Genomic DNA, 23,086 nt, shown 5'->3' with positions numbered 1-23,086 from the left:
GAAGAGGAAACAAATCAAATGTATTGTGCTATCCATAATGCTTTCTGCTTTTGTTATGCTGAATTTTCACAGGCGATCCCCCATGTGTAATCAGCCTCCTCTCTCAAAGGCCTCCTTCACAGGTGAGATAGTTTCTTTTGGTTTTTATACCATTTCAGAAATGCAACAGTAATTAACTTGATTTCAAAACTTTAAACTGTGTATTTCATTCCGTTGTACTGTTCTCTCTTGCTTTACATGTTATTTCCCATTCATTCTGTGTCAAATGTTAATTTTTAGCATTTTTGATTGCAGACTTTGGTATCTAAATGCAGTTTGAGCTCTCTTCAGAAACTCTAGAAGAGACACATATGCAATTACTAGGATGAGAACATCTGAGAAGCAGAAGGCTTAGTTAAAAGTTTTATTTTGCTTCGAGATATTATGGAGATCTCATTAGTGTTTGTTCTTTGCTGTTGGTTGTGTTGGATTCGGTTCTCTTGATCAAACCTGTCATAGCAGCTTTAAACCTCTAGGGAGCGACAAAACACCTTACATTCATGCAGTAACCTCTTTTTTTTTTACAGCAAGGCTGCTCAATTTTGTACAGTGGCCGAGAAGTGCTAAACAAATCACAATTCTGAAAACAAAATAACAAATTACAAACGCAAATGTCCATAGTAAGGGCAATTCATACAATACATTTAAACTGAGCTACTTTAATACCATCTCCGAACTTTCTACCACGACTCTGCTGTTCTTCGGCTGGTTCTTCCTGTATACGTTGATTGACAGATGTTTCGTCCAGTCAGCGGTGAGAAATCCCAAACCAATGGCACTGTCTCAAACTATACCTACCTCTTCCGGTTTGTCTGATTTGTCGTTGTGTTTTCTGACTTGTTATTTTGTTTTCGAATTTGTCATTGTGTTTTCTGACTTGTTATAATGTTTTCTGAATTGTTGTTGTGCTTTCTGAATTGTTATTTTGTTTTTTAGACTTGCATTTGCGTTTGTAATTTGTTATTTTGTTTTCAGAATTGTGATTTGTTTAGCACTTCTCGGCCACCGTAATTTTGCAATGATAGCATTTAACTTAATACACTTTTTTGCATTATTGTAGAAAAGAGATGCACTGCGTGGCCAAAAAGAGTGTGGACATATTAAAGACCAATAGTTTTGAAATTACATGCTTTGTATGGTTTCCAATTGGTTTTGATATTCTTTAGATTTTAAACCTCTAAACTGAATGAATATTGGTCTAAACTGTGTATTAATTATTTTTCACCTCCTTTGCATGCGATTTCCCTTTCAATTGATGTGTAGTAATAATATTGAGCATTTTATATTGAAATATCTGGCTTTGACTAATCAGAGCACAGTTTGAGATCTGAAACTCTAGAAGAGATGCATGAGATCACTGGGGTGTTTTTCTCAAGAGAAACATCTAAGAAGCAGATCAACACCACATTAAATACCAATCATTTTCACATTAGATGCTTATAACAGGTCTGGTCTTTGGGCATTTGCATGCTTATGTCAATATATTGTATATAGATGCATGAGGAACACGTCTTCCAAAAGAAGTAAACAAAACCCGCTTTGACATTCGTGAATCTTTCACCCCATTCGAATTGTGCAAAGCTGTTATTAATAGATGTGGCGCAGCTGGCAGCCCACCAATCTGACATGATACTCGCAAACGCACGCCATCTCGCTTTCATGCTTGGCCAGAGACGTGCTTCCAGTTCAGGAAAGCACGTGTTGGCGTCTTGCTGGGACTCGCAAGATGAGTCCGTCAATCAAGATGCTCCCCATCACTTGTCCTTAACGCAAATGTCTGATATGGAAACGCACACAACTCACACCAACACTTCTCCAGTTTAGTGCACGTGCTAACTGTGCATTCAGGCCATATGAAAAAAACGAAGCCTTAAAAGCAAAGTTGCACTTTCCTCAGTGGCACCTGCCGATATGGACTGATTCAGTCCATTATCGGCTCCTTCTATATTAGCAGCTGCTTAAAACACAGAGGTCCCGCCCCTTGCTTTCTAATGATTCGACAGCAGTTGCCTGGCAACCTGACGGCGGATGGCATAAGCATCTCAAAAAGAAGGAGTCTCACAAGAATGACCTGGTTTTTCACACGGGCGCCTCTCCAAACGTGGCGTCTAGGTGATCTCGGGCTGGTTTTCTGAAGGTGTTTGCGTCAGCCTGAGGCTTCTGTTTCCTACGGCTGCTTTCTCGCTATTACTGGAGAGGTCTTGTGTATTTCAAGACTGCTGACCCACTGAGGGGTGACATTAAGGTTTTCTCAGAAACCGTTTGGCATCTAGCGGGGCCAGGTGGTGGCTCTGAGTGATTTATCTGAAGTCTATCACACGGCTCTGACCTGCTTGAGTGATGTTTGATGAGCTATATGGGCCAGTCGTTTACTAGAGAAAGGCCACCACTGAGAAGTGATTTTTATTCATTTGAATTTAGCATAATTTAGCAGTAAAGTAAGTGAAACGTCAGGTTTGGACATTCTGGATATAGTAAATGTGGGTTTGCCAGGTGTTTTTTGTATCTTATAGTCAGAAAGAAAAATAAAAAATAGTCATATTACACTACAAAAGCAAACATTTTAATTGGAGGCAATTTTATGATCATAATTGCAAGCATTTTATTTATTTATTTATTTGTGCCTTCAATTTAAACAATATTTAAATAAATAATACTTCTAATACTATTAAAATACTACAGATTATTTTTTATCTTATTATTTACATTTTTTCATTGTGATAAATATATTTTATGTATTTTTAAAATATATTTTAAAATGTAATTTATTCCTGTGATGCAAAGCTGAATTTTCAGTATCATTACTCCAGTCTTCAGTGTCACATGATCCTTCAGAAATCATTCTAATATGCTGATTTGCTGCTCAAGAAACATTTCTGAATATTATCATGTAATTGAAAACAGTTGTACTGCTTAATAATTTTTTGTGGAAATCGCTATGCATTACTTTAAGGATAATTTGAAAGAACAGAAGTAGATTTAAATGGAAATGTATTTTAAATAGAAATCTTTTGTAACATTATAAAAGTCTTACTGTCACTTTTGATCAATTTAATGCATCTTTGCTGAATAAAAGTATAAATGGATACATAGACACCTTAAGGTAGGATTCTGATCAAATTCAAAACGTTTTTGATTGTTTTCAAATAGGCTTTTATGCACTAAAATGTTTAAAATACTTTGAGTTAAAAAATGACCCAGATATTTCTTGACCAAGGGATGCACCAAAATCTTTTTGCTCTCTGAATTGCTTTATTTTTAAACCGTAGCTTTGTCTGGCATCCAGTCAGAGAGTGTTTGCTCAGTCTCTGGCGTTCCTCTCTTGTGGAATCCACTCCAGAGTTTGGCTGCAGCCCTGTCCTGCTCTCAGTCACAGCAGTTTCTGAGGGGCTGGCCTCTGGTGTCGCACTGAACACAAGAAGAATGCCATTGACGTCAGAGGAGATGTTGTCAGCAAGGACAGTGGACCCCTGCTCTTGAATTCTGCTCAGAGTGATTGGACAGCCGTTTGAGGAGAGGGCTAAAAAAATGGGGGGGGGTTGGGGCGGAGAGAATGCCACACTTTCCCCCATTTTCCCATCCTTTTCCCTTCTTAAACCTTTCATCTGTGCATTTTCTCTTTCTTTGTGGGGCTAGTGTGTCACCAAGCTGTTTTTCTCCCCTGACCCTTGAATTATGATCGACAAAGCTGCTGCTGACCCGAGTGTGTGTTGAGCAAACGTGTGCGCAGCGCTGCCACACGCAGAGCTGCATGTCAAATTTTCTCAGTATAGTCCACAAAAGGTTGCCCTGTAACAAAAGCACCAAGATCCTGTGACCTCTGAAGTGCGTGTTGTGATTGTGTCACGCTTGTTTTGATGAATGCTTTTCTTGTAACTTTAGCTCTCCTCTGTGTAACGCAATACACACGAGTAGAATTGCAACAGTTTGAGTTATTGTTTATAGTCTGTGCGGTATGAACGTATGCACATCCTGTGACGCAGGTTAAGGTTTTAAATGCACTAGTCACAACTGCACAGCCCCGACATAATCTAGGATTATGAAAAAAATGAAATCTGGCCCTGAACAGATCGCATAATGAGGATTAATTTTCAGTGGTAATCTGCGTAGATTGACTGTCACGTAATCTTCCAGCATCGCAGTGAATGAATCTGTGCTGAAATGGCATACAGCTGAAGTAAACAACCTCCCAGGAGCATTCTGGGACATGAAAGAGCAGTAGCTATCTCAAGCAATCTGTCTGTCACGAGTAAAGCCACCTCTCCCATCTTCCCCCAGTCTGATGCTAATCGGACTCCTGTGGATGTGGATGTGGCTGTTTGCTGCTGATGAAACGTGTTGCACGTTTACTCATTTGTTTAGGGCTGCTTTTGCTTTAGATATATACTTGTATGCTTATACTGTCTGCTGTTTTTCTTGGACTGTACTGATGCAGTAATTTTGGCCAATACAGATAACCGATAATTGTTTTTGTTTTAGTCGAGAACTGATAAAATGACCAATACTGTTAATCCATATTGTTTGCCCTGTTTTTAAACTAAAATACAGTTTGAAATCACATTTCATGCATGAAATCAGGCATCTAAATGTTAATGCAGGGGGCGGGGCTATGGTTGGCCACCCCACCCACAACAGCTGTTTCTGTCTCTTTTTCATCTTTATGACCACATCAAACCGGAGACGTTTCAGACCAACTTTACCTCAGCGCCAGATGCGAGTCAAACGAGCGCGGAAACAGTACTGTGCTCACAGTGTGTGCTCCTCAATTGCACGCACAAATGTGCCGGCGCGCGCTGTAGCCTGTACCATTTCATATCAAATCGCGAAATTAACTACGAGCACGCAATGTCGTAGTTATGTCGTCAGTTAAGTCATGAAGTTACCAAAAAGGCAATTAAAGCTGCCTTAAATCTGTGCATGTAGGCCTATGTATGTATTTGTTATATGAGTCACATTTAAGAACATGTCTCTGAAATGCAGTGGTTTTCCAAACTGTCCTGGAGCAGGACCAGCACTGTCTCCCTCACCTAACACACTCGATTCAACTCATTAGAGACTTTAAGAACTGTAGTGGGCCAGAATAGGTAAAGAGATGTGTGTCAGATCTACATCATGTTCAGCATCGGCAGCTCTTAAAGGGACAGCAGACAAAAAACCTAATAACCAGCTGCTGTGATGTCCGGTTAACAAAGATCAAAAGAAGAAAAGAGGAAATCAATAACTTTTGTAGCTTTAAGGATTCATCTGTATTTAATTTTGAATTTAGTGTTTGATAAATTTATTCAATTTCTATATATTTCCTTCTTGCCGAAGGGCACAGGTATGACATTTATTATAATGGGTTTATGTGAAGATTGTTTCACTTAAGTTCACTTAAATTAGAAGTTATTTTAAGTAGTCTAATAAATGTTAAAATTGATAGCTTTGTAATATTGAATGGCTAATCAATGGTTAAATATCAGGGGAAACAACTATTTCATAGAGACATCAGAGTGATACTGGCCATTATACAAATATAAAAAATATACTGTCTTTATGTTGTTTCTACATTAATTTGAAGATTGAATTTTAATGCAATGTAAAAGTATTTTTAAAAAACTTTAATGTTAGGTGGAATTAATCACGATTCATTTCAGGAAAAAAGTGCGATTAATTAGTAAATTTTTTTAATCGATTGACAGCACTAATATATATATATATACAGTGGGTACGGAAAGTATTCAGAATAACAAAGAGTGAAAAATTTAAGGGGGTCTGAATACTTTCCGTACCCACTGTATATATATATAAACACATACATGTATATATTTAAGAAATATTTACATGTGTATATATATATTTGTGTTTATATGAGTTATATTATATATAATTATATATTACATGTATTTCTTAAATATATACATGTGTGTGTATTTATATATACATATAAATATACACAGCACACACACATATATTATGTAAACAAACTTTTGAATGTGATTAATCATGATTAATCAAATACATACATATTTATTTGTTTATTTTTTACATTTTTATATTTGGCAATGGTTGGCTAATTTATGTTTTATAAATAAAAACATTAATATTTTAGATCGATAGATAGATAGTTTTTTCATTATTAATTATATTCAATATTATCTAAACTTTTTAAAAATGTATATCAATAATTTAAATAAACTAGCGTAATTCTAAATATATATGTAAATAAATGCAATTTACAACATACATTTAAATTAAGTAGGCATTATTATACATTTTATGTACAATAAGCTAACACATGTTGTGGTTAATTTGATCTTCCTTTCAGATGTTGTGAAACTCTAGTCCCGAGCCGTGTCACGCATAAGACAGAACTGCAGCATGCATTTTTAATACACATTTGTAACAGAGATCTGGCCCCTTTTTGCTGACAGCAGTGAGTCTGCAGGGAAGCTGGGCTCCTGCTCCAGCGCTCCGGTCCAGATCTTGCGTCTCTTGCTGCGTCGTGCTCTCCAGCTCTGTAGGTTTGTGGTTTCACAGGAAGCTGCTCATGTTTGTGTAAAGCAATGCCTCCTATGTCATGTCTGTGTAGCTGAGGTGCCGCGCGGCTCTCTCTCAGTCGCTTGTGCAAGCTCTTTTTGCCCAAGCTCTCCAGGAACACTGGGCAAAGCCCGTTGCTTCATACAGGAGTCTCTGTCTGGGGGTGTTAAAGCCGGTAGGAGGTGCTGAGGAGACCCTTTGCGTTTTCTCTCTTTTGTTGTGAGACAGAGCGTCAGCTATAAGACATCCTCTGAAGTTCATGGACCTGTGGAGGAGACTGATTCTAAACCAGCGTACGGACATGGGATTGTTCAGGCAACCCGCTGGGAATCAGTAGAAGCGGATTAAAAAGCGAATCTCTGTGCTCGTATGTGTGTGTCTTTTTTGTTTTTCTAGGAGCATGGGGCTCTGGTGCGCTCTACACCAGGAGCCCTGCACGGCCGGACCGACAGCGGTGTGACTCGGTTTTATTGCGTCGACCGGCTCTGGAGTTTTCAGAGGGCGAGGAGCAGCTCGTACTTGATCCGTTAGCCCTGATCTTTTCAGCACAGCATGAAGAGTCACCCATGTGTCCACCCTGGGCATCCCAGCATGGCTGTGTACGACGTGGACGATGTCCGGGAAGCCTCGGCTAGCCCGGTCAAACGCCTCAAAACTGACCATCCCCTTCCCTGTCTCCCTCCAGAGGAGGCCTACCAGAAACTGGCCACCGAGACCCTGGAGGAGCTGGACTGGTGCCTGGACCAGCTGGAGACCCTGCAGACACGACACTCCGTCAGCGAGATGGCCTCCAACAAGGTGAGTCACTGTTAAACTTCCCACATAACACATGGTATTTTCCACTCGGGAGCTTACGTCGCACCTAAGAATGAAGGGCTTCCCCTTGACTTAATGTCATTACCGCCGCTGCCCAGGGGAGCTCAGGTAATTGGTGCGATTTGGCAGGGCTGTTGGCTCGCAGACGGGAGACGTTATCAGGTAGCGTTAGAGCCAAGATGGCTGCCCCAGGGGGGTGCACTTTCAGGGAGATACACACACGAGTCATGATTGTGAGTCAGGGTTGTCCATCACGCATCCTGCTTCAGCATGACCGACGACATCCGACGGCTCGATGCGCTATCAAAACACCAAATGCTTGTTGCCCCACTGTGTGAGTAGAAATGACCGATGTTTATGCATGCATGTGTGTGTGTCTAGCCCATGCTGGAAGACCTTTAGTCAGACTGAAGCATCATTGTCGTTGGAATCGTGGGTCTGTTCTTGTGGGACGGAGGTCACATTGCTGGGGATCATGTTTAGCAGTGCTGATGACTACACAGGCATCTTTTAATGTGGCACGCCGCTGTGCCCAGGACTGCAGTCTCCAGCAAAGCTTCCCTGTAATTCCTTTTTGTGGAGGGGGGTTAGGGAAATATGGGATAGAGGTCTTGTTCTGGTATATGCGTTTGGTGTGGGTCTAAGAGGATGGGAGGTGCCGGTTTTACTGAAGGTCATGAATCATATTTCACATTGGAACTGGGTGATATAATGTTTGTTGTCATGTAAACCTTGAATGCTTTCTGTTGGATTTTGGTAGTTTGAATAGTTGTTCCACAAACTGAATTTTACAATTTTTTAAAAAGAAAACATGAGCGGTGTTTGAATGTGCAAAACTCTCTGTAAAACTCACAGTGTGTTGCTAGACTGTTCTAGGTGGTTTCTGGGGATTTCTAGGTAGTTGGTTACCTGATTTTGGGTTACTAGGTGATTGCTGGGGAGTTTTCCACCCAATTTTATCATCCACCAGGTGCAAATTATGACCATTTGAGGTTGCATTCATGTCTATAGCACAGACAAAGTTTAGTACAAACAGTTTACTAAAAGTTTAGTAACAGCACACACTCCTCATTCATACGTGCAGAAGTTGAATAAGTTAGACACTTGTATGCAGCACATGCTTGTGTATAGTGTCTCACTGCTGATATAGAATGAGATGCTGCGAGCCTAAACTAGTCCAGGTATGGCATTACAGTATCCCGACAGCATATGTGAGGGTTTTAACGTTCACACATAGCACAGCCAGACTCATGCTAGTGACGTAACTGCATCAGTGTCCTCATATCTTTCACAATGTGCTTTACCATTTCAGGCCCAGATAAGCGTGTTTAGGCAGAGAGCCGCTAAGATGCTGTAATGTTTGCTAGCGGACCTCATTAACCTTTCGGCTGGGTGTCTTTGTGCCGAATGTGGTACGTGTGCATCGTCTGCGCTGTCTCTCAGCCCACTGCAGGGCTCAATTTGTCTGTGTCGCCATGGCGACTGCAAGCATGTGGGATCCTGCACAAGCCTGTTTGTCTGCACAGTGACAGGGAGGGCATGTTGTTGGTGTGTGTGTGTGTGTGTGTGTGTGTGTGTGTGTGTGTACTGTAGGTATTCTGTTCATCAGTATGCAGCGTGGCAGGCCTATGCCGGTGATTCAGGAGCATGCTCAGTACATTCAAAAACAAACCATAAAACAGGCAGGAGAGAATGAGGGGCCGTGAAGGAGGGCAGGCTTCTGATTGGTTTGGGCGATCCGGTGTCGAGAACAAATGTGAAACTCCTCACGCACCTGATCATCGTAATATGATGCGAAGAGATGCAAATGAAGACGTTGCTAAGAAATTAACTGCGTTCTGTAACAGATGCAAATTTATGTGTGTTATCTGATCTCTGGCTGCTTTATTGCATAACATGCATTGGGTCTTAAAACATCGAATGATTCTAGAATGTACCGTATGACAGACTCTTACTGGTATCAATATTTATTTAGAGACAGATAAAGACACAGACTCATCCCCAATGACTATGAAAACAATAAATCCAACATCAGCAACTAAATAATCCTGTAATCCCTCAACTAAGGGCTCAAATTTAGAGGATTTTATGGATTTAAACCAGTGGTTCTCAATATATCGATAATATATAAATAATGTATGTAAATAATTGTATAAATTAAGTTATGAAGCTTTTAAGCAGTATTGTGTAAATTACACTTTAATGCCATTTTACTGAGATACACATTTTTGTTCCAGAAATAATGTTATTAAATTAAAAAGTAACTTTTTTAGATTGCAATTTTTTTTATTTGTTTAGATTTCTATATGGTACCAAGTTAAAGACTTCCCATTACAGCAGATCTGGATTTACCAAAGTACCCAACTTCCCCTCCATGAAACTCCTGAAACACCACACCACACCCCACGGCCAGAGGCCTGCCAGAGCCCAAGGGAAGAAAGACAGAAGGAAAATGAGACATATGGGTTATGGAGGGGGGTTCGGTGTATGGGATGGGGGGGTATCTGTAGCCAGTGGCTTTCTTGAACGATTTGGATCCTGCACGCGCGCTGTGGTGAAGCCTTTGGCGTCCCATTGGTCCTCTCTGAAGCGGCGGCCCAAAGCACGAAATGTTGAACGATACTCAGTCCGCCGACGGCTTTAATCAAAGCCACACGAGTCTGTGTGAGCCCAGCTAAAGGCCTCAGATCCAGCCAGAATTCACAGAAAACCACAGAGCTCTGTTTCCCTCACCAAAGAGAACAAACGGCCTTCATATGAGCAATACAGACACATAATGTGCCACAATTTTGTGTCAACAATTTTAAATTCCTGCATCAGATTTAGCCCTTTTGTGCACTTAAGCTGTTGGTTCATCCAGTTCCAGGATGCATTTAGTATTTGTCAGATGTGTTATTATGAGTGTTCATATTCCCAATAAAACTTGACGTGGCGATAATTAGATCTCCAGAAATAGCTTTGCCTTTCTGATGACGAGCATGAAAGTGGTCCCGGCAGAATTTGGGGTGTGGTCTGAGGTTTTCCCCCTTGTTTCCATCAGCATGACACTGGCCTCAACCTGCAGCAGACTCTTCCTATGGCGCGACCACACTGCCTCTAGTTAGCGCTAGTCTATAATTAATCATAATCCACTGTACTGTAGGATCTTGTTTCATGTACACTTATTACGGCTCCATCATGTCACTCACTCTTCAGTAAGACTAGTGGTGGGCGATTAGACCAGTATGATATTGCGGTATATATATATTACAAAAAAGTTATTTTGCTAAAATCACAATCCAATAATGTTTTCTATATGAAGTTACATAATTATTTATATTGAATTATATTTTTTTATTGGCTTTATCTTTTTTATTTTAATTAATCTTTTTTTGGTGAAAAGATTCGATTATTTATTTATTTATTTTCATTCTTTTTTATTTATTTGTTTTCTCTTTTTTACATTTTTTTTTATTTGGCCAAAATATCGAATTATTCATAAATGAATGACAAGTCTGACATCAGTGCAAAAACAGCTTCAGATTACGAAACGGCTTCTCACAGTGTTACATAGTAAATCACAACGATCACAATCACAACACAACTAATAAAAATACAAACAAACAAACAATAAATAAACATACACATCACAGTCAACTAAAAGCAAACCAAAATAATGTGTCAGCTAAGATTTAAAAATACCAATAACTTTTTGACATACTTTTTGAATTTTTGACAGACTCTTCATTCTTTACCAATTAGACATCGTTTATTGTAAAACAGTGAAAATATGATTTTTTATTGTCCAGTTTTTATATGCAGGATCAGACATGCATTTATGCAACAAAATGTCTCTAAAATGATTTTCTTATCAGATGAGAGCAGACATAATGATTATAAAGGCCGTGTTTTGTTCTTATTTTTGAGTGTTGTTCAGTAGGTTATAGTAGGTCTGTAGAAGTTCTTGGTTGTACAACAAAGATAAATTGACATACACATACTTTATTTCCTTGTTTATGTGAACCACATAATGTGTTGCTTTGCATAAAGAAATGCTTTGACGTAAAACACCACCGCAGAGGCTTCATATTTCTCCTGATAATGTAGTATCATTGCCGTATGGTAAAGGCTTCAGGTTCATATTCAAATCAGCCACAAACAAATCCGGCCAATGGCTATTGCTTTCATAAAAGAGCCACTGATCTATCATTTGCTTTTCAAATGAGAACATCTCCCCTGGCCACATAAAAGCCTCGTGTTATGCTTGCATGGGGGTCGATATCTCCATATGAATGCTGGCGTATTGTTCCAGACATGTTTGTTTTATTTTCAGATTTTTGTTCCCTTCTGCAGTTCGCAAGTGTAATCAAAGACGCCCACTTCTAATTAGAGAAAGGAGGTGGACGTTACCTGGGCCCTGTTTATCAACAGGTCAATATTTACACTCAAACAGGAGTTTGTTTTACAGTCTGAGAAGTTTAACTACTTCCTCTTTTTGACTGTCAATGGATTTGAAATTAATTTTACACTTCTTTGTGACAGTGTACAGTGGCCAATGTTGATGAGAGAAAAGAGGCCAGTAGCCTTACCAAATAAATCATTGAGCATTACATTTTTATTTGATTTAAAAATATTTTATTATTTGAAAAGATAACATTTTATTTTATTTTATAGAAATTCAACCCAGATTTTTAAATATATAATATTTTATGTATATTATGTATAAAATCCAGTTTAATCCATTTTATACTTTTTTGTTTATTTACTTACTTTTCATTTTATATCTTTTTAAAAATTTTAATTGTATTAATTTATTTGAGTTTTAGTATTTATTTATTGCATTTGTTACGTGAGACTTTAAAGATGAGAAGCATTGTTTGGCCTGGCAAATATGTGTGACTCTAAAAGGTTCATCTTCCTTTAGGGTGAATCTGAAAATACAAATAAAAATAAAAAGATTGAGGTGACATTTAATCACAAATGAGAAGAAAAAAAATAATTTTGCAAATAAATGAGCATTAAATGTTTATTAAATCTAAAATTATTTTATTATTTCAGAAGATAGCATTTTTATTTTATTTTATTTCTAGAAATTCAACCCAGAAATGTTTTATATATTTTATTGTGTATATTTTTTTATATTGTATAGTTTATTTTTTAGCAATTTTATTTTATTTATTTATTTAGTTTATTATATTTCAGTATTTGAAAGAAGTATTAATTAAATAATTATAAATAAATAATAATAAAAAAAATATATAAATATTTTATTTTTTATGTTATCATTGAAACACCGCTATACAATTTTGACTCAAGGTGCATGGTTTGAAAACAGAAATGGTTTATTATCCCTCAACATTGCGGACGTTGATGTTAGAAATGAAAGAGGAAGCTCCTGCTTTGCCGATAATACCCGCAAAATATCATCCAAATTATATCTGTCTATCAATACTTGATGAGATTACGTCAACAGATAGACCACGCCAGGAGCCGTTCATGAGTCATCGGAGCTCTCTGCCGCTCTGCCGTATGATTAAACCAGGTACAAGGTGAGCTGTGAAAACTGTGCCGTTCTCCAAGGCCTGCATCCTCCATCAGCGGATGACGGTGCTCCTGCCCCCATCTCTCCCTCTCAGTAATGAGCCGTGATTGGCTGTGCAGTCCCATATTTGGAAGGTGTTGAGCAGCCCAGCATCTTTCTCACGGCCAGCATCTCTTGCCAGCCTCCGCACCTCCACCTGATCCCCAGATGCAGTTTTTAGACTGAGACCGCAGAAGCATTCGTGTGCCGTTGTCTGAAGGATTTAGGAGTGGTTTGTTTCTTGTTTTTGCGTGTTGTGGAGCATTAACGAAGATGCCTGAAGCAAATTATTTACGCTCAGTCTCATGGGGATATATAAAGGTATGGATCATGAAGCTGATTTTCTATCTCTAGTCTCGGGTGTACGGGGATCCTTATTTAGGACAAATAGAGGCTGTGAGGTATCAAAATGCAAACAATCAATTTTGGCCTCTATGTATTTACTTATCTTCATTTATTGAGGGTTTTGTGTCGTCATGAATTGATGTATTCAAATAATGTGCGGTACACCACATGTAAATTATATGCAAATTAGCAGAGATTAATATTTTATGCAACAATCCAAACAGGACAGTTTCTGTGCGCTGTGAGTTTTATATGGTCGGTTTTGAAGGATTTAGGTTGATACACAGATATTTTCATTGTTAATGGTGTGTTGTTGTAAATCAGTGCATTTTTTATGCAAGACAGTAAAGATGAAAATATTTTTAGGCCTGGCAAATTTATGTGACTAAAAGGTTTGCCCTCCTTTAAGTAAATCTGACAAAAACATATTCAGGAAAGGAAAAAAATTCTAAATTATATTTTGCATGAAGAAAATTAATCCCATTTAGCATGTTTTTGTATTGCAACATCATTTTCATGTATAATAATATTTTTCTTATTTTATATATATATATATATATATATGAAGAGTTCAGATGCAAAAGCCTCTAAGTGTCGTATGAAATTTTCTTCTAAAATGAGCATTTTTATCAGGCTCCGATATTTATGTTCAGTTATTTCATTTTATATATATATACAACTTTTTCCATGTTTATCCTTAAATTATAATTATTATCTGTTTTAATTCTTAATTATTCATGATGAGTTTACAAATATGGACTTATTAATTCATGAAATGTGCCAGATTTCTAGATGTGGCTATTTTTAGATCTGGTCTGGTTTTATTTGAAGGGTCTTGAGGGCATCTGTTCTCACACTGATTAGAATAGACGGTTACAGCTGATTGATTTTAAAATTCCGTTGATTGATTAATTTATTCATCGTCTGTCTATCTATCTATCTATCTATCTATCTATCTATCTATCTATCTATCTATCTATCTATCTCTCTGTGCAGTTCAAGCGGATGTTGAACAGGGAGTTAACGCACCTGTCTGAGATGAGCAGATCTGGTAACCAGGTCTCAGAGTTCATCTCCAACACATTTTTAGGTAAACCATCAATCACAAAACACAACGCTTTTGACTTGTCAGTGTTATGGTGAGGTTTGGAGCTCTGGCTCACGTTCACACTTTTCCATTGTTTCTCCAGACAAACAGCACGATGTGGAAATGCCCTCCCCGCAGACGCAGAAGGAGAAGGAGAAGAAGAAAAAGCCCATGTGTCAGATCAGCGGGGTGAAAAAACTCATGCACAGCACCAGCCTCACCAATTCCAACATCCCTCGCTTCGGGGTCAAGACGGAAACGGAAGACTCCTTAGCCAAGGTGAGCAGCGGTGATGCAGGACAGGCTTATTTGTGCTGGAGAGCTGCTTCAAACTCGGACAGAACCTCAATCATCTCAACTTTATAATATACAGATTATTTTAAAGCAGCTTCCCAGTAATAAACAGGAAAAGGACAGTATTAATTCTTCAGTTATGAATCAAATACAATTTCAGCTGTTCAGCAGCCCTAGAAAAGACAATGTCATTATTCAGCTCAGTTTAGTTCAATATTGGTTTAATTTAGTTCAGAAACTGAATGCTGCAAAGCTATGAAGTAAACACAGTTCAACTATAAAGCCGCTCTACAGAAGACAATAGTGTTTTTATTCAACTCAATTCACTTCAGTGTTGATTTTTAGTTTATAATAGTGTGAAGTTTATCAAATTATGAAACAAGTTTAATTCAGCTATAAGCAGCTCTATTGAAGACAAATGTTATTAATAGTGATGCACCAAAAGAAAAATTCTGGGCTGAAACCAAAAATTCAAAACTGAAACTGAAAATTGTTTTTTAGAACTTTAAAATAATTTTTAAAAATGAAAAAAATAAATAATTTTTACAAAAAAAGTTTTGTAATTGTAATATAATTGTATTAATATTATTGCATTGAAATGTTTTTTTTCTGGCTCACGTTCACACTTTTCCATTGTTTCTCCAGACAAACAGCACGATGTGGAAATGCCCTCCCCGCAGACGCAGAAGGAGAAGGAGAAGAAGAAAAAGCCCATGTGTCAGATCATTGGGGTGAAAAAACTCATGCACAGCACCAGCCTCACCAATTCCAACATCCCTCGCTTCGGGGTCAAAACGGATACGGAAGACTCCTTAGCCAAGGTGAGCAGCGTGACGCCGGACGGGTTATTTGAGTTGGAGAGCTGCTTCAGACACTTCAAATTCAGACAGAACCTCAATCATCTCAATTGAATCCTGATTGGACCTGATCGGAGACTCTTGTAGACCTTGATGAAAGGTCATTGGTGCTTTTTTGTGCGATGGCGTAGGTGGATGACGTGTGATTGGAAAGATTTCGTACCCTGCTGAAAAGAGCAGCTTGGAGCAGCATGCGTTTCCATGCTGGTTAGTGTCATGCTGTTCACCAGGAAGCCTGTCGACTCTCATGGTTTTTAACCGAGAGCATATTGCTGGTTAAACTAGTATTCGTCAACACTTTGGTTGAAGAATGCATTCAGAAACGCAACAAACGCTGCTCTTTTCAAGCAGGTTAGTTTTCTCAAATTCACCGGCTGTTTCTAAAACTAGTCCTGAATCATTTCTAGAATATTTTGGGGCTGTTATAAAAGTCAAACCAACATTCATTTAAAAAAAATGCATTTTGCATAAGTCAATTCTGGGCTGAAACCAAAAATTCAAAACTGAAACTGAAAATTGTTTTTTAGAACTTTAAAATAATTTTTAAAAATGAAAAAAATAAATAATTTTTACAAAAAAAGTTTTGTAATTGTAATATAATTGTATTAATATTATTGCATGAAATTTTTTTTTTTTTTAATTTAGCCGAAAACTAAAGCTTAAAATACATTTGATTTGATAATTAATTAATTAATCAATCAGTTTAACTTAATAATACAACAATTTTAATTGCACAAAGAGTTTTTGTCAACTTTTTAAAAACAGAATTATGTTTCTACTCCAATTTGTTGTTGAAATATAAACATTTAAATAATGGCTGTAAAATTTCGTTTTTTGTTTTTTTTTACTTTTTAATTTTTACTTAAACATACATTAAATAATGAAGACAACCAGTGAAGTAAAATGAGAAATCGATATTGTCAATCCAGCACTAGCGTCCACACAGCTGGCTTGTTTGCCTGTTGTAGTTTATCCTTGTTGTGTGCACAAAATCACACTGACTCAGTCAACACGCCTCGTCTGAGAAACGCCAGAAATCACTGTTTCCACCAATGATTTCACTCGATTGGCAAACCGGAAATTGCTATTTCGGCCAAAAATGTATGGTTGCATCACTAGTCATTTAGTTCAGTGGCATCACACACAACAGACTGTCTAATGATTGGCTGCTCTGTTTCAGGAACTGGAGGACATAAACAAATGGGGCCTTAATGTTTTTAAAGTCACAGAGTTTTCAGGCAACAGGCCTTTAACGGTGATGATGTACACTATATTTCAGGTGAGACCAAACATTCACTGATCACCTTTATTTACTTTGCTAATAAATGTCTTGCGGTGCACAATTCATCAGTGTTTGTTTTCATAACTTTCTTCACATGGACAGGGAAAAATCGCATGAACCAATAATACCATAGCCTACTTTATATGACCCCGTCAAAACCTGCATTATTGAACATGCTGTGTCATGATGTTAAATGTGTTGCATGTTATCATAAATGGACACTTCATTCATTTTTCTGTTTTTCTCTCCCAAAGGAAAGGGATTTACTCAAAACATTTAAAATTCCCTTGGACACTTTCATAACGTACCTGATGACCTTAGAAGACCATTATCATGCTGATGTTGCGTATCACAATAACATTCACGCTGCTGACGTCACCCAGTCCACACACGTGCTGCTCTCCACACCTGCTCTGGAGGTGAGGGATGCCGCTCGTCAAAACAAGGCTTTCCTTGCTGTGTTCAAAAGAAATTAGAACATTTATGGAAACTAAGGTTCCTTTGGAAATGACCACTGTATTGACGTCACAACTGAGAACGTCTGCTGCCCACATCGACCTATTCAGCATTCAGCAACTGGGCGTTTGTTGGTCGTTTCACATGCGTTGAGGTTCGACCATAACAGAGGTTGTTTACATACTGTATAGAGGGTTGAAAATGGACAAGCAACAACTAAATTATGAATTTTTTGGGTGCAACTAGCCTAGACTAACGTTATAAGCTGATTAAAGGTGACAAGTGTGGCACGTGAGCCCTTTGGTTCAGATTTGATTTGGTATGACCTTGTGTGCTACTTGCTGGATTTCTAACAAGGTTATGTGGTGAAGATAATGTCTGCTCTCACTCACCGTACATCCACATGTTGTTCTCTTTCAGGCGGTTTTCACAGACCTTGAAATTCTCGCTGCCATTTTCGCCAGTGCTATTCATGATGTAGACCACCCAGGTGTCTCCAACCAGTTCCTTATTAACACCAGTAAGTGTGCTGTATGAATATATGAGTCATTTGAACCATATCTGAACAATTGAGCATTTGATGTGTTTGATTGCTTCTTATTGGATTATGCTAATAACAACAACAATAATAATAAAGTTTTTAATTTTAGCAGATCAAAAAAATATGTCTGCAGCCATGCTTTTAGTGTACATTTTTTAAGGTTTAATGATCTAATTATTGAAATTTTGTAAATATAATAATATCATTATTTATTTAAATTCATACATATAATAATATCATTATAAAATGTCTAAATTTAACAATCTTATTGTGTAAAAATATAATCATCTCATTATTTACATTTCTGTAACCTAAATAATCATGTAATTATGTACATTTCTAAATAAAGTCTGATTACTTACATTTCTAAATATAATAATCCAATTACTTAAATGTGTAACTATAATAATGTAATTTTGTAAATTTCACAGTTTGGTCCAAAATAACAACAAAAAAATGTTTATTAGTTATAAAATGTATAATGACTACTTGTAATTAAGCCATAAGGTATGTTTTATTTATTACCTTTATAAATAATAATTAAAAATATATATACATTAAGAGCACAAATTAATCAAGTTATTCTTCCTCTAAACAAAATCCCCTAAAAGCTAAGGTTAATAGTTACTTAGAAGAAGTAGAATGCATAATTTGACCAATCAGCATCGAGAACGAGTACTATCCATTTGATAAATAACAATAACAATATATATATAATAAAGGCCTGAATGACAGCTCATGAGGTTTGTATGGTAAAGGACGGATCTGTAGATTCAGTGAAATGCTTGGGAGCAGATCACTCAATCCCATCAGCTCAGAGACACACAGACCAGCACACATCTGTCCTCAAAACCACGCAACCGCCGCTTACATAACTATTTTGTCGTAAGCAGCACTGATAGGACAGATAAATGCGACTCAGGCCTCATGGGATTGTGTGTGTCTGTCTCCTGTGTCACGCTGTAATCTCTCAGACAGTGATGGAGTCCTGCTGCTGTTTGTCACGCTCATCTACAGATTAGCACAAGAGTGTTTTCTTCATGTCTGCAGACTCGGAGTTGGCCCTCATGTACAATGACTCGTCGGTGCTGGAAAACCATCATCTGGCAGTGGGCTTCAAACTCCTGCAGGAGGAGAACTGTGACATCTTCCAGAACCTGACCAAAAAACAGAGACAATCGCTGCGCAAGATGGTCATCGACATCGTACGTCCCGCTCAAATGACATTTAGCATTGATGATGTTCGTTCAGAATTCTGGCTCAAGGTTTTCTCGCACGTTTCTCCAAGGTCTTGGCGACTGATATGTCCAAACACATGAACCTGCTGGCCGATCTGAAGACCATGGTCGAGACCAAGAAGGTCACCAGTTCTGGAGTCTTGCTCTTGGATAACTACTCAGACAGGATCCAAGTGAGTCTTTTAAGCTGATACGGGTCTTTTTTGACTTCCTGTAAACTCTGGCTCTATCAAAACACTGTTGAGTTTGTTCAGGCGGCCCAACACAGCCACGTCTGGCTCATCCACTGGCGTGAACTGAGGGCAGGACTTTGTGTTTTGTTGACCAGTGGGGTACATTCACAATCACAGTACAATGGAAATTCGTCGACTTATTTTTTTAAAACAATTGTTGTCATTGTTTGTAAACGTAAAATGTAAAAAGATATTTGACACTTTTTACATTAATTAAATGGTCAATTAAGAATAAATAAAAAATGTGTAGAAATTCATAAACTTCAATGACTTCTAATGAGATATTAAATGTTTAACTTTTGTGACTTTATTATTTAACATTGTTTTATTTTATTCATGTTGACTTGTTTATATCAATTTCTCAGCTACATAACTATAAATTCTTAGAACTTCAATAACTATCTAATGGTATGTTTAACATTTTAAACGTAGATTTACATTTTATATTATTTTTTTATGTTACTAATTAGTTTTAATTATAGGATATATAGTTTTCTCAGTTGCATCTGACACATTATACAGTATTTCAATTGTAAGTTAACAATGACTTCTCAGTGAAGCATGTGCTGATGTTCCTCAGGTGCTTCAGAACATGGTTCACTGTGCGGATCTCAGTAACCCCACCAAACCCCTGCAGCTGTACAGACAGTGGACGGACCGCATCATGGAGGAGTTCTTCAGTCAGGGCGACCGAGAGAGAGAGCGAGGGATGGAGATCAGCCCCATGTGTGACAAACACAACGCCTCTGTAGAGAAGTCTCAGGTGGGCTCATCCATTCAAAAAGAAACTATAGAAGTTCTATGGAACTACGTTTCTACCTTCTACCCTACTATGAGTCAAAAATAAAACGGTTAATTGTAAGATAAAGTGTAAAATAAAAAAAAGCATTGCAAAGAAAAACGGGGACCATTTTTTTTTTTCCTATGAAATTGTTCAATCTAATAAACCATTATGAAATCAGCAGACATAGAACAAATAATTATTTTCATTAATTTATTTTTAATTTGTTGTTTAGGTTTTAGTAATTTTGTTATATACTTTAGTCGTTAATGATTTTTTGTTTTATATATATATATGTGTGTGTGTGTGTGTGAGTGATGCGATCTAGGAAAACCCAACACATGTGAAATTTGACCGTTTTTAGGTTTAAGTTTCAAGCCCTTTCCAGAGCTGTTTTTATTTTGTCCATAGCTTGAACGTAACAAAAGTTATGGCTATCTGAAGTTGGCTGATAGCTAGGATTTTCAGGAATGGAATAAAACATTTTCATCAAATATTTCTATTTTATTTCATCTTTATTTCGTTACATTACATTTAGTCATTTAGCAGATGCTTTTATCCAAAGCGACTTACAAATGAGGACAATAGAAGCAATCAAAACAAAAGAGTAATGATACGCAAGTGCTATAACAAGTCTCAGTTAGCTTAACGCAGTACATGTATACTATAGAAATATGAATCAAATCAAATCAATGCAAGTGTAATTCTCACGGCCGTCTCTGTGTCTCCAGGTGGGCTTCATTGACTACATCGTGCACCCGCTGTGGGAGACGTGGGCTGACCTCGTACACCCGGACGCCCAGGACATCCTGGACACGTTAGAGGACAACAGAGAGTGGTACCAGAGCACCATCCCACAGAGCCCGTCGCCCGCTCCCGACCAGTCCGAGGACGGCAGCCGCTCCGCCGGAGCAGACAAGTTCCAGTTCGAACTGACGCTGGAGGAGGACGGAGAATCAGACATGGAGAAAGACAGCGGCAGCCAGGCCGAGGAGGAGGATGAAGAAGACGAGGAGGACAACAGCTGTAGTGATTCCAAAACTCTCATCACGCAGGACTCGGAATCCACGGAGATTCCAGAAGCGGAGGAGGGAATTTCAGAGGAGGTTTCCACAGAACCCAGCATGGTGGAGGAGGAGGAGGAGGAGGAGGAGGAAGACGAGGAGGAGCAGCCGGCAGACACGTAGCAGCGCGTCTGGACGGTCGAACTAGCTGCCGCGACGACAAAAAAACACAAATATTTAATAACAATGAAATTGTGTTCCAAAGCGCATGTTGCACTCCGAGACCTCGGCCACTCCTCTCTCGCTCTTTCTCTTTTCCGTCTCTCTATGAGCTGCCTGGAGACGAGAGGACACTAAGACTTCAGTAGGTTGTCGTTTTATTTGCACTCAGGAATAATATTTAGTCCTCTGTTTTTTCAAGCTTGGTTTTGTTTACCTTCCTCCTCCTCCTCCTCTTCCTCTGTGATTCTCTGTGGACGACAGTGAGGAAATTCCCCGCACAAAGCAATCAGAGACGCCAGCGGGGATCGACGCAGGAACGCGTTTCCTTGGATTTCAAAGAGACCTTATTTTCTACGTTTTAAGTCTTCCTAAACTTTTGACTGAGAAAAATTTCACAAAAGACAAAAAAACAAACAGTGCTGTCATGGCCTCTTCGATGATTTTGTACGGTATACATACAGATTTTTACATAATTACTTTTTAAATAACAAAACAGCAGCTGTTGCGTTTTCGAGGAAACTTTGTGCGAAGGGTAACTTGCAAGTACGCATTTAAGGAAGAGAAGCTTAAGGAAAATGTATATATACATATATATACACACACACATATATATAATACGCATATACACATATATTGTGCGTCTTAATGCCAATAATATGTAGTAATAAAATATTTATATACATTACAGGCATCAAGTAATGTGTTACCAAACATACGCCTTTAAGAACTTTATAATTGACTTTAATCACCATTCAAAGACTGTTTTAATGCAGTTCAGACTGACACAAACATCCTGTTCAGGCTTTATAACTCCAGGTCAAGCTTAACTTCTTTTACTGGCAGCATCCTGTCATGGGTGTAGCAGACATTTATCTGAAGCACTTGTTATAAAGACATCTGGAGATTTTTTTATAGCGTGTGAGACTCTGATTTTCTTTCCTTTTGCCTTGTTCAATTTTCACTTGTAGGATCTCACACGTAAAACTAAAACCACAAACTCCCAAAAACCACATCCAGCCTGTGCATGCGTATTCTACAATCGTAGAGTATTTGTCGTGCAATGCCTTTCACAATCACCTGTGTTTCTCCATCCGTCACGATTCATTAGATCAGAGATCTTCTCTTAGGGCTAGATGCAGTTTAGCGTCAAAATCCATTTTCATTTCACACCAAAACTTCCCTCCCTCCTGACTATGTGACACGTGGCTTTTAATAAGGACTTATTTATATCTGTATATGATTTTAATTTATTGTTTGGCTTCTGTTTGAAAGCAGTACTGTAGACCATCAACTGTAGCTAAATAACAAAACAGCAGCTGTTGCGTTTTCGAGGAAACTTTGTGCGAAGGGTAACTTGCAAGTACGCAACGTGGGTCGTGTGTTCGTCATCACTGCTGTCACACAACCTCCTTTCAGAAGCTGTATTCACATCGTTACTGTCTTTTTTACTTCGTCAAACACTTTACCTCCAACGAGCCTCTTAATACACCTACAGATGCTTTATGTGCGTTCAACTCATTTCTGATTTATTTCTGTCTTGTTTTGGAGCAGTTATTTCAGCAACACTGCACTTGAAGCCTGTAAAAAAAAAATATATATATATAAAATGTGTAAAATATAATGTTAAAGTATTAACATTACAAGCACCAAATTAATATTAATACTTTATTATTTGGCTTCTGTTTGAAAACAGTACTGTAGACCATCAACTGTAGCATAGAGCGTGTGGACTTGCAAGTTACTGGCCTCCTGTTTTTGGTCGTGTACATAGAACAAACTTTTTAAAGTCTGTAGTTAATGTAATACGCTCAC

At 38.0% G+C, this 23,086-nt stretch overlaps 1 protein-coding gene across 11 annotated transcripts in view; it reads left to right on the top strand.

The window, feature by feature from the left end:
* LOC107653658 (cAMP-specific 3',5'-cyclic phosphodiesterase 4D-like) overlaps positions 1–21,818 on the top strand; it is a 171,804-nt gene extending 149,986 nt beyond the window's left edge. For 10 of the 11 annotated variants that reach the window (XM_016440590.1, XM_016440953.1, XM_016440804.1 and 7 more), the window contains 11 exons: positions 73–122; positions 7,244–7,356; positions 14,276–14,369; positions 14,470–14,645; positions 16,698–16,796; positions 17,054–17,218; positions 17,676–17,775; positions 18,847–19,001; positions 19,085–19,207; positions 19,848–20,030; positions 20,780–21,818. In XM_016440590.1, coding sequence (XP_016296076.1) covers positions 73–122; positions 7,244–7,356; positions 14,276–14,369; positions 14,470–14,645; positions 16,698–16,796; positions 17,054–17,218; positions 17,676–17,775; positions 18,847–19,001; positions 19,085–19,207; positions 19,848–20,030; positions 20,780–21,235 — 1,714 coding nt within the window. In that variant the 3' untranslated portion in view covers positions 21,236–21,818. The remainder of the gene's footprint in view (positions 1–72; positions 123–7,243; positions 7,357–14,275; positions 14,370–14,469; positions 14,646–16,697; positions 16,797–17,053; positions 17,219–17,675; positions 17,776–18,846; positions 19,002–19,084; positions 19,208–19,847; positions 20,031–20,779) is intronic. The other variant, XR_001630264.1, reaches the window with a different exon arrangement.
* Positions 21,819–23,086: the final 1,268 nt, after the last annotated feature.

Source organism: Sinocyclocheilus anshuiensis, unplaced genomic scaffold, assembly GCF_001515605.1.
Source record: "Sinocyclocheilus anshuiensis isolate Anshui unplaced genomic scaffold, SAMN03320099.WGS_v1.1 scaffold269, whole genome shotgun sequence".
Taxonomy (NCBI): domain Eukaryota; kingdom Metazoa; phylum Chordata; class Actinopteri; order Cypriniformes; family Cyprinidae; genus Sinocyclocheilus; species Sinocyclocheilus anshuiensis.
The sequence above is the reverse complement of the archived record's forward strand: the minus strand, read 5'-3'. Positions and strand labels throughout refer to the sequence as shown.